At 42.8% G+C, this 17,930-nt stretch overlaps 1 protein-coding gene across 5 annotated transcripts in view; it reads left to right on the top strand.

The window, feature by feature from the left end:
* Positions 1-17,714, top strand: part of ephb3a (eph receptor B3a) — a 28,915-nt gene extending 11,201 nt beyond the window's left edge. For 3 of the 5 annotated variants that reach the window (XM_040143380.1, XM_040143379.1, XM_040143381.1), the window contains 12 exons: positions 253-408; positions 2,854-3,189; positions 3,914-4,038; positions 5,664-5,820; positions 6,020-6,128; positions 6,421-6,473; positions 7,148-7,270; positions 7,914-8,161; positions 11,738-11,953; positions 12,254-12,403; positions 14,138-14,331; positions 17,110-17,714. In XM_040143380.1, coding sequence (XP_039999314.1) covers positions 253-408; positions 2,854-3,189; positions 3,914-4,038; positions 5,664-5,820; positions 6,020-6,128; positions 6,421-6,473; positions 7,148-7,270; positions 7,914-8,161; positions 11,738-11,953; positions 12,254-12,403; positions 14,138-14,331; positions 17,110-17,221 — 1,979 coding nt within the window. In that variant the 3' untranslated portion in view covers positions 17,222-17,714. Of the gene's footprint in view, positions 1-252; positions 409-2,853; positions 3,190-3,913; positions 4,039-5,663; positions 5,821-6,019; positions 6,129-6,420; positions 6,474-7,147; positions 7,271-7,556; positions 7,618-7,718; positions 7,774-7,913; positions 8,162-11,737; positions 11,954-12,253; positions 12,404-14,137; positions 14,332-17,109 lie in introns of those variants that run through there. The other 2 variants (XR_005708743.1, XM_040143382.1) reach the window with 2 other exon arrangements.
* The last annotated feature ends 216 nt before the right edge of the window (positions 17,715-17,930 follow it).

Consider the following 17,930-nt stretch of genomic DNA (forward strand, 5'->3'; position numbering starts at 1 on the left):
AGAGTCAAATTGAAAGAGCAGATGCAAATGTATACTTAAGACCTGATGTTTTCACCATTTCTCACGTACATATCAAAATTTTCTCCATAAATTTTGAGCCTTTTCAGGTACTTCATAGGCACAGTTTTTGTTTTGTGACAGATGTGACAGCCGCTTGTCTTTTGGATTAGTGAAAGTAAAACATGTTTTTGTTTTTTGGGGGTTTTTTTTGGTTCTTATAGTCCTTTGTGTTTTTCTCTCTCACTAATCCAGCTTGCATCCCTGGGACCTTCAAATCCAAATTCGGGGAGGGATCCTGTGCTCCCTGCCCGTCCAACAGTCGCACGAGTGCGCGAGGATCCAACATTTGTCCCTGCCAGAATGGTTTCTACCGTGCTGACAGTGACCCTCCTGACTCTGCCTGCACCAGTAAGTCCTCCTCCACTGCATAGACTTGAAAAAAGCCCTCAAATTTACAGTCTCGTTTTCAAAGTCAGAGAAGGGCTCAAGTAACATATGGTAAATTAATAGTGCCAGGTTGCATCAGTCATTTTGCTTAAAATCAGTCTGAAATTTAAATAAAAAGAAAAAAGAAATCAGCATATATGTTAGGTCTTTATTTTAAGTCAAAGATGTCGTTGCCCAAAAGAAGAAACTATTTGTTTTTATTATTATAGTGTTTAAATTATTTGGTTTTCTGTGGTCATAATGCCCTGTACATTGGTGTTCAATTTAGGGTGTCCTATTGACGATGTTGGTACTGTCATTTGATTATTTTACAATTAATTTACAATGTCCAGTAACATTTATTGTCATTTGTACCAATATCTCTTTAAGCAGGCGCTAAAATAGATGATAATATCACTTCGGTTCCAATGTAGACACAGGCAGTTAACCAGTTGGGATGCCAACGTTGTTATCTCTTGCTTTTTGCTGTTAGGTCCATCTGTGTGACTGAGCTCTCTGTATGTTACTCTCTGATTCTGCCTGTACTCTGCCGTTTTTGAAATAACATGAACCAAAAGGTGGGATTCAGTGTTAACATTAGCCAGCTAGGCAAACAAGCATCCACTTTCTGAGGGAAATACAAACTTAGGGGCATGACGGGTCCTCCCAGATGTTGTAAATGGACAGATGTCTTAAATCACTTATGGTACATAACCAATGCTATGTGAGTTTGTTGAAAAAGGGGGGAAAACATCTTGTATCAATGTACAGAAGCTTTACAGAGCAATGAGATGCACTGGACGGTAGCATACCATGGAAATTGACAGCACTTGCTCTCAAATGTCAGTCAAATCCTCAGACACCATTTCCACATAGATGTCCAAAAATGCTTTTATCCTCTTTTGAAAAATATGAATAGCTGGAGTATGATTTTAGTTTATATTTTCTTACACAAAAAGCATAGAGAATTCAAATTTTCAGTTCAACCTCATGACAAATGAGAAATCTGCAGCTGCAAGTCAGTATTTCAAATGGGAATTGTGCGTTTCGTGGTAACTAATCTGGTCTGGTGCTGACCGCAGCATCCATGCTTGTTTTGCATGGACAGGCCTCTGAGAGAAGTCCCAGCAGTCGTGCTGATAGAGAGCGACATGTGCTGCCTTGACCGTGTAAAATCACCCCCCAGGGGCCTTTTGCCGCGTTAAATGACACACACAACCCGCAACTGTCTTCCCCAGATCCTCATCACAGGAACACTGTGGACTCTGACATTGACCAGTGTACACAGACAGACGGGCAGGGACACAAGAACCAGCTCAGACTAAACACGCAAACACACACACGCGCACAAACACAGGCCTGACAGTTCTGTCCCCGCAGTCTGTTAGAGCTTGTGCCAGTAAGCCTGTGCTTTGTGTTGGAAGTGGTGTGTTGCACAAGAGAGGCTCGACCAGTCAATGGCCAGCAGCTTGGATTCGGCTTGTGTCTTAGATGGGTCTCCAATTAGAAGAGCCTCCATTCTGAACTGTGTCTGCCTAATTAGAAGGGACAGGGTGAGTGAAGCAAGGCTCAGGGCGAGCTGGCTGAGCAGCTGAACTCAGCAGACAGGCAGTTTCAGCCGATGGCCTGAGAGCCTTCCCTTCCCTTCCCTCTCTCTCTCTCTCTCTCTCTCTCTAGCGCTGCTTTGAGGCAGGTTAGACTTTCTGCTGCTGGAAGCTTAGAGGGAGAGCCCCTCTCTTCTCTCGCTGTAATAGGATGAAAAGCACATTCGCTGAACCAGTCTTTGTAGCCTCCCTCGGCGGTTATCATACTTTATCCAGGTTTCAGATACTCTTCACTCAAAATACAGCGCTGCTTATTGAAACGAGGTGGCCTTGGGTTATACTGATACCAGTACATGAATTTCTATCATGAAGAGATTAGCCAAGTTCCACGAGCACCAAGAGGGGTTATGCATAGGAATGGACTTGGACTACAACTGTATGTAGAGCAGCATAAGACTGTGTGTTTCTTTAAGCAACATTACTTAGTGATGGACAGTGGTGTTGTGCTTGTGCATGACAAGTTGTGCTTATCCTTCTGTTTCCGAATTTGTTGATTTATTTTTTTGCACCAGTAAAGATTTTTCCCTGTTGTCATGTTTTTACAAGTTTCCTAGTATTTGTTTAGGGAATGTAAAGCAATCTAACACATTGATCTGTGCAAAAGGATTTTATTTAAAGAATTACACTCTTTGCCTATTTCTGTACTTGAGAAAAGTACCTCTTGTTGCATTCTTACAGAGATATTAAAACATTTCTTCCACAGTTACGGAAGGATAATGTAAGCACTGCATAGGGAACACGACTAACACCTCAGTTGTGTATTTTTCTACTCTGCCTGCCCACCTTCTTAAACACCTACATGTGTGTGTGCTTTTTTGTGCAGCTATCCCCTCAGCGCCTCGCAATGTTATATCCAGCGTGAATGAGACCTCGCTGTCCTTGGAGTGGGAAGAGCCCGAGGACACAGGCGGGAGGAGCGATCTGGTCTATAACATGGTGTGCAAGAAATGCCTGAGAGACCGGAGCCCCTGCACGCGCTGCGACGACAACGTGGACATCGCTCCTCGCAGGCTGGGGCTGAGGCAGAGGAAAGTGGTGGTGAGGAACCTGCAGGCTCACACACGCTACAGCTTCGAGGTGCAGGCTGTCAACGGGGTTTCCGGGAAAAACCCCACCACACCCAGCTACTCCACAGTCAACATCACCACCAACCAAGCCGGTTAGTAGAAGAAGATTTGTCACTGACAGTGAATGTGCCCACAGATCAAGTTAATTCATAGAGCCGCTCCAATCAATACCATTTAACATCACAATGAAACAGGCTGGTTAGTGGACACTATGTTCAGTCAATGTCAGTGAGTGTCTTAATGAGCTCTTAGTATCCAGAGCAGTGTTAACAACAACAGTACACACTGTTGAACAAGCTCAGAGAGAGCGACAGATGGAAAAACTCTCAGCTGGAGCGCTGCTTTTCTGAGTGAGTTACAGGAAAGGCAGATTAAAATGTAAAGTATACTTTTTAGCTCCACTTTCAACCTGGGGTCTTACGCTACATCACTGACAATGTCACCTTTAAACATCATCCACTTAATATCTGCAGCGTCATCATCAACCAAACTGCTCAGCACCTTTCACAGACTGTAATTACTCTCCCAGTTAACCTGCACTTAATCCACTTTACTCCAATTTATGGACCCAGGACAATGACTGACAGTTGAGTCACATTCAGGGCTCACAAATCAATAAACTGCAGAGAAGTGAAGGTTAAACTTGTACCGCTTTCCTTAAACCATTCAGGTTGAAGTATTTTAGATAATTATTGTCTTACTCTAATGGTTTGTGACTTCAGAAGAGAAAATCTTGGCAGCTCAGAACTTAAAGTGATGATTCCCCAGCTCGCAGATGTAGTAATTAAACCTCTCGTCTCTGGTGTCCGTCCCCAGCACCTTCAGCAGTGCCCATCGTCCATCTGATGCGCTCCACCTCAGACACTCTCAGCCTGTCGTGGCTGCCCCCTGAGAAACCCAACGGGGTCATCCTCGACTACGAGATTAAATACCATGAGAGGGTAAGCTCTGACTTCTTAGCTGTTGCCTTAATGTAGGTCACAGTGCGTGTCTTATTGAATGTGAAAAACTACTTTTCCAGCATTTTAATGGATGCTGAAATTTTAACATTGAAATGTGATGTGTGGGTTGGTATAGTCTAGGAATCTTTTTTGTTGGAGAGTATGGTGTGACATGAGAAAAGCCCTTCTGATCTAAAATGGACAATTTAAAACCTTTGATTGTAAAAACCTAGACCTTAGACCCTTGCCAGGTGCTCAGACCAAAAACAGCACTGCGTTAAAAGAATGTAAGGGCCTGTGTTGCTTCAGGTACCAGTGAGACGATGACACAGAATCCAGTAAGATCAGTTTTAGTAATAGGTCCATTTGTTTGAAGCTTAGCAGGCACAGAAACACAGGAGAGCATTTGTAATACTATTAGGGAGAATTTCACATCAATGGAAGGCCAGCACAGCAACATCCACTCAACATCAGCATCCTCTCCCCATTGTTTAAACATGTTGACACCTCTGAGGAAACTGTTCACGTACAGCCAGTTCAGTGCTTTGCTGGATGACTTCACAATGAATTGTGCCAAAGTTGATCATGGTTCAAGCATGTTACACTGGCTCTTCAGTTGCGGCTGACTGAAAGAACCCTTCAGCTCAACTGGGATATATGTTATGTTATTTCTATATTTAAAGCTTGTTAAAAAACTGAACTGAATTTATTGCTGAACAGTGATGAAAGTGATTAGCTTCGACAGAGAATTAACAAACTAAATAGCGAGTTACTATGCATCTTTGAACTGAACTGAATATAATTATTCAAATTAGCAAAGTGATTAATAATTGCTACTTCTAGAGGGGGCTGCAATTTTTCATGCAGTGCTAATGTCAGTCTGATTACAGCCTTAAACATGGACTGTAGGGTTTGTTAAACAGTGAGCACTATGGTTAAGAGTGACACTAACAGGATAAGGGTAAATGCGAAAACATAGTGTAACAGTAGCATAGTCAGAGAAGAATCATAAAATCAGCAAACTGAATTGGTATTGTTGGTTTGCCATAAGACCCCCTCCAATGAAGATCACGCTTTAACCTTGCTAAAATGTCTATATGGTATTTTTTGTATGATACAAGACATATCGTGAGCAAAATAGGCAGTCAACGCCATGGCTGAGTATTTCCACCTTGGAACTGCAGTGTACCAATGACAGTCTCAAAAACACTGATTCAGTCAGCGGGGGTTTCATACGTCGCATACCTAAGGAACCAATACCATCAACTTGCGTGGTGGGGCAGAGGAAACCTGAAGCCTCCAAGGCGGAGCGCACTTTTCAGAGGGCGAGAGTTTGCATTTGCGCCACCACTAACACTTGGTCAGCCGCTGCCAGTTACAAGCTAACAAGCTAATGAACAACATAAACAAATAAAAGATGCTTACTACACTTACCATTCTGATAGGTCTGATAGTCGCCAATTTTTGGTGTTAAGGAGCCTTTATTCGTTCTCAGCAAAGGCCAAATTAAGTTTTTTATCACGATGCTGAGAAACAACAGATGGATTCCTCACCTACAGGCCGTCTGAAAATGATCAGGAAACACATGACAATTGCTGCTTTATCAGTCCTTTTTTGTACTTCAGGGCCAGGTGATGTCGCATACCGTTACAGCCCAGCACAGCTCAGCTAAGGTGGAGGGGCTGAGAGCCGCAACGCCCTACGTGGTGCAGGTCAGAGCTCGCACTGTTGCTGGATATGGACGCTACAGCAACCCCATGGACTTCAGCACAACCCTACACAGTACGGACAACCTCTGCCCTGCATTACAGTCTGTTTTTGATGATCTGCTGATACAGTGTTCTTAATGAGGGTTCCAACTTAATAGATCTTATGGCCCTCTTAATTGGCAGCCATTACACATGCAGAACAGGCCACCCTTTAATCCCTCGAGTTGTGTTTTGGCTGTTACTCATTTGTGTCTGTATGTTATTTGGTCCAGGTGACCCTCAGAAGTCGGTGCAGGATCAGCTGCCTCTCATCATCGGCTCGGCCTCTGCAGGGCTGGTCGTCATTGTTGCCTTGGTGGTTATTGCTGTTGTCTGTCTCAAGTAAGTGTTTGATTTTTTTAATGCTGACAACCTGAACTACATGTTTCATTTTGTTAGTTAGACTCTAAACAAAGAGGCTCATTAAATTTTAACATGCTTTCAAAGTGTGTACGCTTACTCTTTAGCTTCAAAAAGGAGGAGAAAAAACAGAGCTGCTCTGTGAGTTTCTTCTTTGGCAGGGCTGTGGTTTCATCTGATAGTCGAGTTAGATATTAGCTTGATTCGCTGTACCTGGACAGGGTCAAGACTGATTATGTGAATGTGACTTTGTTTATGTGCTGCTTGTTTACAGGAAGCAGCGCAGCGGCTCAGAGCTGGAGTACACTGAGAAACTGCAGCAATACAGTAGGTTTATGTGTTCAGCTCAGGAACTGTGTCCTCTGTGGTCCTTTGGTCATGCTTGTACACTTAACCAACTCATTTAATCCATTATCCAATCAGCTGATTGAGTCAGGAAATCATATCCCTGTGTGCTCAGAGGACATGCTGAAGTAGACACTTGTAGAAGACAGCTACTAAGTTTTTATTGATGCAGCATTTTGACCTAAAAGGTCACTCTCCCACTTTTTCCCTTTAAATAATTCAATATGATCATATTTGAATTTCAAATTAAATTTTCAGAATCAATAAAATCGTGTCAAAGTGTCATTTCCAAAATTCTGGTTTCCAAATCATGATTGCATTCAGAATTTTGATTAGAAAAATGCTAATTTCTGATGGTGTCACTGTTGCCTACAGGCTAAGGCACATGCTAATTTTGTTATTAAGGTTTTTGTTTTCTGTGTGTTAAGAATGCAGTCTGATGTACCGCATTAGAACAGACAAGAGTTCAGCTGATTATATGTAAATTGAGATACATAGCTATATTGTGATACAGTACATATCAGTACTGGAACAGGTATAATAGTATAGAGTTGTGCTCACAGCTCTGTGAGGCTATACGTGGGCTAAATGCTCATGTATAGAGCATTTAGCTCAATACTTTCAATACTGACTTCTCTTTGGTTTTTCCCTCTCAGTTTCTCCAGGGGTAAAAGTGTACATCGACCCTTTCACTTACGAGGACCCCAACGACGCTGTCCACGAGTTCGCCAAAGAGATAGACATTTCCTGCGTGAAAATAGAAGAAGTCATCGGTGCAGGTGAACAACGTTTTTGTCCTAGAGGGTGAAGAAGGATTCAGGTTTATTAATCATTAATTTGAACAGGTTAGGATGTGCATGAGAGCTTCGGGTGGGAAGGATTGAAGTGAAAATCTTTTCTATAGCCCTCCTCCCTCAAGCTATTTTTATTCTTCTCTCAAGCGGCATGTTGTGTCTTAACTTCACCTCAAATGACAGTCTGCTCCGGCTCGTTCAACCTTCTACCTTCCCTGTCTTTTCTGTCTTTCTATCTCTGTCTCTCTCCCTTGTAAATATTCGTACTCAGGCACCACATGCAAAACCCCCAAGTTCCTCGCCCGTCCTCTTTCTCCTACCACCGCTCCCAGGTTGCACACTCTTTCGATACCAGTCACTCCCTCTCTCCCCGACATCTTTGACCTCTGATCTCCCGTCTTCTCCTCTTCTCTTTTCTAATCCTCTCCCACAGTTGATGCCGACCCTCAACTCTTTCAAATCAGTTCCGCCACTCCCGAATCCGACCAGTAATGCAGCCTTTCCGTGCACTTTTCCTCACCTCCACCTCCCCCTCCTCTTCTTTCCTCTGCTCACTCAACCCCTTTCCCCAATCACCCCCCGCCCCGTTCACCCCCTCTACTCCCACCCCCGTGTTCTCTCACTCCAGGTGAGTTCGGTGAGGTGTGTCGTGGGCGCCTCAAGCAGCCCGGTCGCAGGGAGATGGTGGTGGCAATTAAGACGCTGAAAGCCGGCTACACCGAGCGGCAGAGGCGGGACTTCCTCGCTGAGGCCTCAATCATGGGCCAGTTCGACCACCCCAATGTGATCCGGCTGGACGGCGTCCTGACGCGAAGCTGCCCCGTCCTAATCATCACCGAATTCATGGAGAACGGAGCGCTCGATTCTTTCCTCAGGGTAAGCTTGGCGGGAGGTGCGATGCTGCAGCACCTCTGACAGAGAAGATTACCTTCTGTTTGTATCAAAGCTGAGAGGAACACACACGCAGACAGTCATTCACCACACCTCTGAGTTATCGGAATGTTTTACTCTCTGTAAAACAGCCTGAGGCGCTCACTTGCTGAGTGATAGAGATTAAATGTGCAATGTAATGCCTGGAGACAGGTGTAGTGTCTCTGCTTGACGTGACTGACTGATGCTGACAGGCTTTCCAATGCAGAAACTCCCGGTGGAAAACTGTCACACAGCAGGACCTTTGGATAGGTTCGCTTCAGTGTATTCCAGAGTCTTTGTACGACTACAGAATACATTACCAATCACAGTTTTTGGTTCAGACTACCACCACCCACACAAAAGGTGGAACGAAGGCAGGATGAGAAATGAGGTGTCACGCAGTACATTTCCACCTGCGTGGGGGCTATTACATGTCATTTACATTCAATAAAATGTGTTTTATCGCATGGCTGCACTGTGACAAAGTCTACTTTCTGTAGCTGAATGAGGTCACCTAATGATTGGGGGGAATCAGTGCAATGATGCTGCTTTTAAATGCAGTGCGATTTGTTGAATAGATGATGTGAAATTTTGGGAGAAGTTATCATCGACGTTGATGAGTTTGGACCTTGACCAGCTTGTTTTGATCTCTCGTTGCTTTAGTGGGCTGTAGTGATTCCGGCTGGGGACCTTTGTTGCATGTCGTACCTGTCTTTCGCTCCCCGTGTTTCCTGTCTGTATGGACACATAAAGGAGAAAATAAAAAGAGTGACTCTTACATAAAAAAGAAAAAAGGCCATTACCTATTTAGCGTTGCTGGGTGTGGCTTGAAATTTTTCAATACTGGTGCCTATACAAGAGTTTTATGATTTGACAAAATTTGCCAAACTTATCGAATGTTAAAAGTTGTCAATACATATACAGCCGTAGAAGAACTTTGCCTTTATAAAATACAGACACATTTCAGATAATTCTGTTGTCATTCGACAGAAAATTCATTGACAACATTTTGATGATTGATTAATTGTGTAAGTAATCTATCAAGCAAAGTTGCCAAACATTTGTTGTTTCTTGCCTCTCAAATGTTTGAGTCTTCTGCTTTTATCTGTTTTTCATCTTTCTAAATTGTATATCTTTCGGTTTTGGACTGTTTATCGGGGAAAAACCAGCAATATGAGGTTGTCCTCTTGGCTTCCGGGAAATGGGAATGGGCAACAAAACAAAAAAAACAAACAAACAAAAAAAAATCAGATTTATCAATAATGAAAATAAGATGCAGCCCTACGTATGAGGGTTCAGTCTAACTTATAACCTCTCAAATGTTAAATGTTGTCTAAATAAGCCGCCTTACCAGAACTTAGTCTGAATAAAATGCAGTCTAAAATTAGCAAAATTTGAATTTAATTTGTGCAGTGAATGAATTTATGATGAAAGAAGAGTAAAAGAGACTTCAAATCTTGGTTTGGCATTCAACGCTGAATTCTGGTGCTCTGCTTTTTTCAGTATTCAACAGACATTCAGTGCAACAGACATTTCAGACTGCACAAAAAAAGTACTTAGGTTTGTTCCTGAGCCCAATCGTTTAGTCAATTACAATAAAGTTAATTGAAAACAACTTTGGTCATTGTTTAATCATTTAGGTAATTTATCAAACAAAATTGCTTATACTGCTACCACCTTCCGAAATTTGTGAACTTGCTGCTTTTCTCTGTTTTTTATCATCGCAAACTCAGCGTCTTTGGCTTTTGTATTGTTGCTCAAACAAAGCATAACTTTTGCAACTAGCACTTATTTTCATTATCAGTTAATCTTCCATTTATTTTATCAAAAAATCAATTAATTATTATTTTTTCACTGAGGTGTCAGAAAAATGTAGAAAGTTCTCATCACAAGAGCCCAAGCTGGCATCGTCAAATTGCTTGTGTTATCCAGCCAACAGGCTTTTCTGACATTTTATAGACCAGACAATGAATCTATCATTTTTTTTTAAAAATGATAATGAAAACAGTTAGTTGTACATCTGATAGTCCAGCCTGAGCTTCTTCCCTCCTTCTCACCGACTCCTCTCAGTCAGCTTTCCCCCAAATAACACAAAAAAACTCCCCAGCCTGTGCTGTCCTCACCCCTGCTCTCCCACCAGTGTCACACTGCCTGTGACTCAGAGGAACTCGGAATTCTGCTGAGTTAAATCACTCACATATGCAAAAACATGAGAGTTCGTATGACAGCTCCCTGGAGACAGGGACGCACTCGCACACACACGACATATGCACATGTAGAGACACTACAAACACAAAGAAATCACACACACACACACACACACACACACACACACACACACACACACACACACACACACACACACACACACACACACACACACACTCATATACACATACCTACACATCACCAAGGCTTTGAAGGCCTGCTATGAATCATGGCTCTTTATACATCCATCCATCCATCCCGGCTTGTTTTGCTGTCAGACTTCATTGGAGTGTGCAGACTACAAAGCAGAATGTTTATGGTTTTGTCATGCCACGTATTCTGTTCTTTACTTTCTCAGTGTGGAGTCAAAGAAGAGATTGTTTATGTTGAAATATTTTTTGTTCCCACCAAATTCTACTTGTAATATATATTCAAGTCATGAAAGAAAACGTTAGTACAGTCTCTGCTTTGTCCAGGTTTGCAGAATTATGATTTATTAGTATTTACTGTATATCAACATTCCATTGATTAGTTTTAGCGCACCTCTCACATGTTAGGTTTCATGAGCTTTCTCAGGTTGTGAGTGCTGATTTATTACGATCTCGAGTTTATCCCTCCGTGGCACACTTCACTAACATGGAAAGTTGTAAATTGAACCCTAAAAGGACCTGATCTTTGATTTCTTTGATGCTTCTCAAATGCTAACCTAAAAGGGCAAAAATCTGCAAGCCATGAACTTTCAAATGGGGGAAAGGAGCTTTGAGCAACATGCTACTCTGATTCGGTTGACAGGCCAATTTTGCTTTATGGTTCACAAGCAAAAAAATTTAAATCAAAAAAGAGGCAAACAAAGAATTCATGTAAACAGCCTAAAAAAAATCATGTAAACAGCTGTGTACTTCCTCTACCTGCAACTAGTTTGTCAGTGAGTTGGGGAATGAAAAAAATACCTGCAGTGGTCTGCATTTGAATTCATCATTGCTGCTCCCTTGCGTAGTTGATATTGAGCCTTAATGGGTTTTGTATGTTAGTAAAGAGTCTAATTAATCAGCTAATTGGACAGCATGAGGGAAAAGGTCAGCTGTCAGTGACTGTCAGTAGCAGCCGTGACGCGTTATGACAGATGTCATGTTTATGTTGCCTCGGTGACTGATTGGCTCTCTGGTGCTTCCCCCTGCTCTTTATCTCCTATACTCTTCACTTTTGTCTGTTTCTCCATATTTAAACACATCCTTTTTTTCTAATTTTTCACTCCGTCGCTGACCTCCGTCTTCGTTAACCTCCGTCTCTTCCGCTCTCTTCCTCCCCCTTGCTCTGACTGTGTTTTTGTAGCTAAATGACGGACGCTTCACGATGACACAGCTGGTCGGGATGCTGCGTGGCATCGCTGCGGGTATGAAATACCTGTCAGACATGAACTATGTTCACCGAGACCTCGCGGCCCGGAATATCCTGGTCAACAGCAACTTGGTCTGCAAGGTCTCCGACTTTGGCCTGTCACGCTTTCTGGACGACACTTCCTCTGACCCCACTTACACAAGCTCCTTGGTCAGTATTATGCATGTGTGTGAGTGTGTGTGCTCTACTCTTCTGTGTTTGTATACTCTGTGCTTGATTAATGGAGCTTGTTAATTTGATCCCCTTCACGTGTTTCACATGTGCATATGGATGCATGCGTGACTGCTCATGTGTGCCAATATTTGCATTAGCATGCGAGACCGTCTGTGACATTTGCATTAGCTTCTGCATGTGTGTGTTCACACTGCCTCCGTGTGCTGTTTTCTGACTATAGTGTCTCCCAGGATGTTGATACCAGCCCCTTCTGTGTGTGTATGTGTGTGTGAACAGGGAGGGAAGATTCCCATCCGGTGGACGGCGCCAGAGGCCATCGCCTTCAGGAAGTTCACCTCTGCCAGTGACGTGTGGAGTTACGGCATCGTCATGTGGGAGGTGGTGTCCTACGGAGAGAGACCATACTGGGACATGAGCAACCAGGATGTGAGTTACAATGAGTCTCATGTTGCAAACACATATCTATAGAACAAACACACATTTCTATGTCTAAGTTTAGGGCCGGCGGAGAGTTTCTCTGAGCTGCTGTAGCTTTGATTTCCAGCGTGACATGTTGGACCTGGGCCTGCTCTGCTGTCTTTATCTCCTCACTGCAGATGCTGGTGCAGCTGTGTGCCTGTGTTCTAGTTTTTACCACCTTATTTACAGCCCAAGCCTCCCCACCCTCTACAAATCCATACTGCAAAGCCTCCCTCCTCACACACACACACACACACACACACACAAAGGCATACTTAGGAAAGGCTTTTTTTTTTTTTTTTTTTTTTTTTTTTTGTACAGGCGTTGTTACCTGTGGGCTATCTGCACTGCACAGACATCATAACTACAGCAGTGAGCTCACAGGAAAGAAAAAGAAATCTCCTGGTTCCTTCTCCCTGAACAAAGTACTGAAGCAATGTGTACACCTCCACTTTATTCTCTGAGGAATATCTGCTCTGTATTGTGTTTCAAAAAGAGAGTTGTAACGCTGATAGCAATAAAGCAAAAAAAAGAACCCAAAATGAAAAATGCCAGTAATGTATGTATAACTTTCATAACAAAACCCACATGCAGTAATGAAAGCATCAAAGTAGAGGCCTTCTATTGTTCCCAACAGCCTTTGTGCCTCAGTCATCGCTCAATAAGCAACAGAGTCAACAAATACAAGATATAAACAGAGGTACTCGCTGGCTACAAGCATGACATAAAAATGAAAGGACAAGCAGCAGGAGAAGAGGAGCACAGCAGAAATGCTTTATTGTTCCCAAATGGCAATTTTTTATTGTTGCGGGGAGTTAAAACCCATACAGAGCTTATGGAGGGAAATGCAGTTGCTAGGCGAAATCAAATCAATGAGCGAACATTTTCATCCTCCACTTATTGTCTCTCCTATCAGTCATTCCATTTTTGAAGTGGCAACTTTGAGAATACTTAAGAATATAGTTTTTATAGTTTTGTAAAGATTGGAAGATTGGTATATGTGACAGCATGAGCCGAGGAACTACCTAATGTAGGGTATAATACGGTAACTGGGGACTATTTTTTCAGCACACTAACAAAGGCCAAACTGAGTGAGTATAATACAAATGAGTCAGAGGCAAGTGTTTGCCCATTGAGGAAACACCACATGAAATTTGATTAAATCCTTGTGTGCAAGATATTCTGGGTCTATATTTAGCACAGTAAATGTGAAATTTAGTCTTCATCCGAATGTGATGCATTTTTTAGCCCTGCTAGCGGTGTGGTTCTATGAATGGTAATTTCAGTTGACCTCTTTTTTTACAGAGTGATATATCTTTACAATTATTGGATAAACTGGGGTAAAAACTTACATAGATATTCATGGTACCCAGAGGATGAATTGTAATGACTTTGGTGATCCCCTGACTTTTCAAAAAGCTACGACTGAGGACAAAATACTTGTTACACTAATGACATTCCTTTTAGCCTCTGCTGTACTTTCTGTTTGATGCTACTTAACAAATGTTAGCATGCTGTCATCCTAAACTGAAATGGTAAACATGTTAAACATCATCAGCCAAACATTAGCATGTTAACATTATCATTCTGTTGATGTTTGAATTTAGCTCAAAGCATCACTGTGTCCAAGTACAGCCTCACATAGCTGCTAGCACAGCTGTTGACTCTTAGTCTTGTTAAGAATGATTTCCTGTTGTTCAGGTGATGACAGCAGTAGAGCAGGACTACCGGCTGCCCCCACCCATGGACTGTCCCATGGTGCTGCATCAGCTGATGCTGGAGTGCTGGATGAAGGAGAGGAACCTGAGGCCTAAGTTCTCGCGCATCGTCAGCACCCTCGACAAGCTGCTCCGCAACGCAGCCAGCCTCAAGGTGGTGACCAGCACCTACTCAGGGTGAGTCCATGTGCAGGACCAGTTTGAAGGTGTCAGTATGCTTGAAAGAAACTAGTTCATATGACATATCGTCCCACAAAGAGGACCTGAAGGTTGGAACAGCGTTTATGGCTGGTCAGAATGGCCACAGGGGAAGGTGGGGTCAACCCTGTCAGAGAGATGGACGAGATGTCAAAATTGTTCAAATGGTGATATCAGCACACGTTCAGACATTTGAAATGTTACATTTGGTTGTACAAACGAAAAGTCAGTTCAAACCCTGCTTCCATTCTCACCTCCGACATTCGCTGCGTGAAGCGGGCGAGCCTGTTGAATTGTGAGTTTCGGAAAGTTAAAGAAATTGATGGATGCAGTGTCCCCCCCCCCCAAAAAAATAAAATCCAATGGCAGAAAGGTGTGGGTGGAGGGGGTTTTAAATGCTGCTCAGCCAACCGACAAGCACCTTGTTTGAAGCATACTGACACCTTAATCCCTCAACTGGAGACGGGGGTAGTCTTCTCACACACTTTTCTTAAGTACAGAAAGACTGTAAGAGTTTGTGCCTTAGCTGTGTTCTCTAACTGCCTTTCATACACTGAAGTGAATGGGGAGAAGTTGAAAAGTTGGGAAGTGTTTCCGTTTGGAAATGTGTTATATCTCACTTTTTTTTAGAAAGAGCCAAGCACTTCCCTGTTGCCACCTTGGCAAGTTTGTTGCGAGTTATAGCAACTTTTCAGACAACCAGAATTTGCTCTCTAAGTAGCTTCAGCAATAAAATCTCACTGAGTTTCAAGGTTATGTATAGGCGGTTGTACCAAATGGATGTTTACCTGCAAATTAGTGCAACATCCGACCCTTGTGGGGAATCGCAGTTCACAACAGCAACCGGAATTCACAATAAAGGCAGAAGCTCATTGTAGAAAATGATATAATATTTGATTTGCAGGAACTGTAATCATTAAGTCTGCAGAGTTGACTGTGTTGTCGAAGTTTGTTTTTCTCTTGGCTGACTTGGCAGCTACTGTGGCCGACCTTGCTGAAAATATATGCATTATGCTGCTGGTTTTTCCATAGAGCCACAAAATGTTTTTGAGGTTTTTCTACAATAATAGCAGGAATAAGGGTGATGCAATTCCTCCTATTTCACCTTGTGTGAAATTGTCCACCACACTGTATATGACGGCTTTGATGGTGAGGATGAAGACTCCTTCTGGTGCATAGACGAGCAGCACTGTGCCTCTGGGTTGTTGGAATAAGATGTCACAGTAAAAAAAATTACGTCTGGCCTAAAGAGAGGCACAACAAGGTTCATGCTTGTTGGGTCTGGTTTGTTTTATGCTTTCAGTTGATTTGGGAGGATATTTCTTTGAGATGAACGGTTTTGCTGCCAAACAGACGTCTGCCTCTTTTCACTGACACTTCCCTGGGAAGTTTAGAAGTCAACTTATTCATAAGTAGCCTTCGTCGGCTTGACAAGTTGTTTTTCAGTTTTGTTGTTTCTCGTAGTGACTCCAAATGTTTCAGCCATTTTTACTTACGCGTTTGTTCTCAATTTTGTGAGCTTGGCATCCAGTCAACAGTGTGATTAGTGCTGGATTCTTGGCTCTGTATGATGTATACTGAATCAAGCAAACATTCTCTACTCAGTGGCTCTGACTATGCGATAGTTTTCTGTTACCGACAAGCACAAAAGGCAGACTTCATACATACAGTATCGAGGTCTTGTGCCAGCTCCTTGGCTCACAGTTTCACTCTAACACCGAGCCCCAAGGGCGATTTCTATGCCAGGATTTGGGCTCAGTGAAGCTAATTGTGTGTGGAAATGTAATGGCTGACCTCGCTTTAATTCCCCTATACTTGGCTGGATGCTGGAAAATAGGTGATAGGACAGACAGCAGCCAGAGCTGCTGATGTGGAAAAGCAGGAAGTGATGAAGTGTGAGTAATAAGGGAGATTGAGGAGAAGCTAAAAGAGAGGAATGTGTCTAATTAGGTTGCTAATGAGCTTTTTAATGCATCAGGGGAGGACGCGCCCAATGCTGTGATGGGTGACTAGGAGAGGGATATGTGTGTGTCTGTGATGCTTGTGTGTGTGTGTGTGTGTGTGTGCATGTTATTCTACGTGTTGCTGTGTGCAGATGACATGCCAATGATTAATTTATAGCCTCATCTGTATGCAACAGCAAGCAAGATAGACAGAGAAGGAGCAGGAGGAAGAGAAGGAGAGAGAAAGAATCATGCTGTCAGCATGATTTAGAGAGCGTCCCCTGTGTTTGCGTGTGCATCTGAGGCGGCAACTGCTCGCTGCTACTCACCTGCCATTGGCTGCTCAATGATACTGGACCAGATAAGAGAGGAAGGGCGAGGATATGAGATGTAGTGCTATCTGTAGAGTATCTTCAGCCACAAGGGCCTTGAAAATGAAGGACACTGGCCAAGGAACAAAGGACACTCTAAGGCCGCCGCGCTTTTTCCAAGATAGCTGAGAAATATGTTGAACTTTTATTAAAACTGGAAATATGATGAATAGATTTGGCTTAGCATTTGTTTTGGTCTTTTCTTATAGCATATGAAGCTCAGATTTCAGCATATTCTCATGGTTGTTTTTTTTTAAATTATTATTATTGTTTATAAACATTAGGTCGTAGGTGTATATACTATGCAGAGTATAGCTCCACTGACACTAAGATGGAGTAAACTTTTATCCACCTGCAATGAGATCACTCAGCCCAGTAATAATGAGGTGTAGTTTATAGTGTCCGTGGACTTGCTGCTGACCTTTGTGGCTTTACGTTGGCAGGGACCTGCTGCGGCTCGGAGGAACACTGCCGGGACACAACAGGAAGAGTCCGGACAGCAGTCAGGAAATTGTTCGGCAACAGATGAGCCAAACTCTCCCCATCAGAGTGTGAGCTGCTGCAATCCAGAGGATTCAGAAACGAATAAAAAACTACCTAGAAACTCTGGTGCAGAGAGCCTGATGTAAAATAAAAAGAAGAAAATAAAAGAAGGAGGCTCCGGCTACACAGAACGTGGAACATTTTGGAGATTTCTTTCCGACTGGAGAATTCATGTCCGTTTAAAGAGAACTTTCCATTGCAGTGTGTGTTTTCATTACTTGACACTTGTGGATTTGTGACTATTGACATAAAGCCAAACTTCCTATTGCCCCCTCTCAGGTTGTGTTTGCATGTCTGCATGTGTTTTCTGCTGGTTGGGAATCAATCTTTCCTTCTCTTCACCCTAAGACTGAGGATGGGAGAGCTCTCGCAGATGATAGGTTTCAGTGTCTAGATGATACAACAGTGCCAAGATAAAGCAAACATTTGCTTAACACTAACTCTGAAGACAGCTCGACATCTGTAGACCTTCAATCCAATAAATCTTTTACTTTTTTTAACCCAACCAACTATGTTCTTTTCTTTTTCTTTTTTGGAAACCAAGAAAAAAAACACACACTTTTCATCCACTTCCTCTTAAATAATGTCTTCCACGTGTGCTGGGAGATATACAAATCTGTACAAAGCATCTGAGTCTTCACACCGTCTCTCTCTGTCACAGGAGAGATGTAACTGACACTGTGCGGGACGCGCCACGTGCATGCCAAAGTGGAAGCTTCTT

This window comes from Xiphias gladius, chromosome 14 (genome assembly GCF_016859285.1).
Source record: "Xiphias gladius isolate SHS-SW01 ecotype Sanya breed wild chromosome 14, ASM1685928v1, whole genome shotgun sequence".
Taxonomy (NCBI): domain Eukaryota; kingdom Metazoa; phylum Chordata; class Actinopteri; order Istiophoriformes; family Xiphiidae; genus Xiphias; species Xiphias gladius.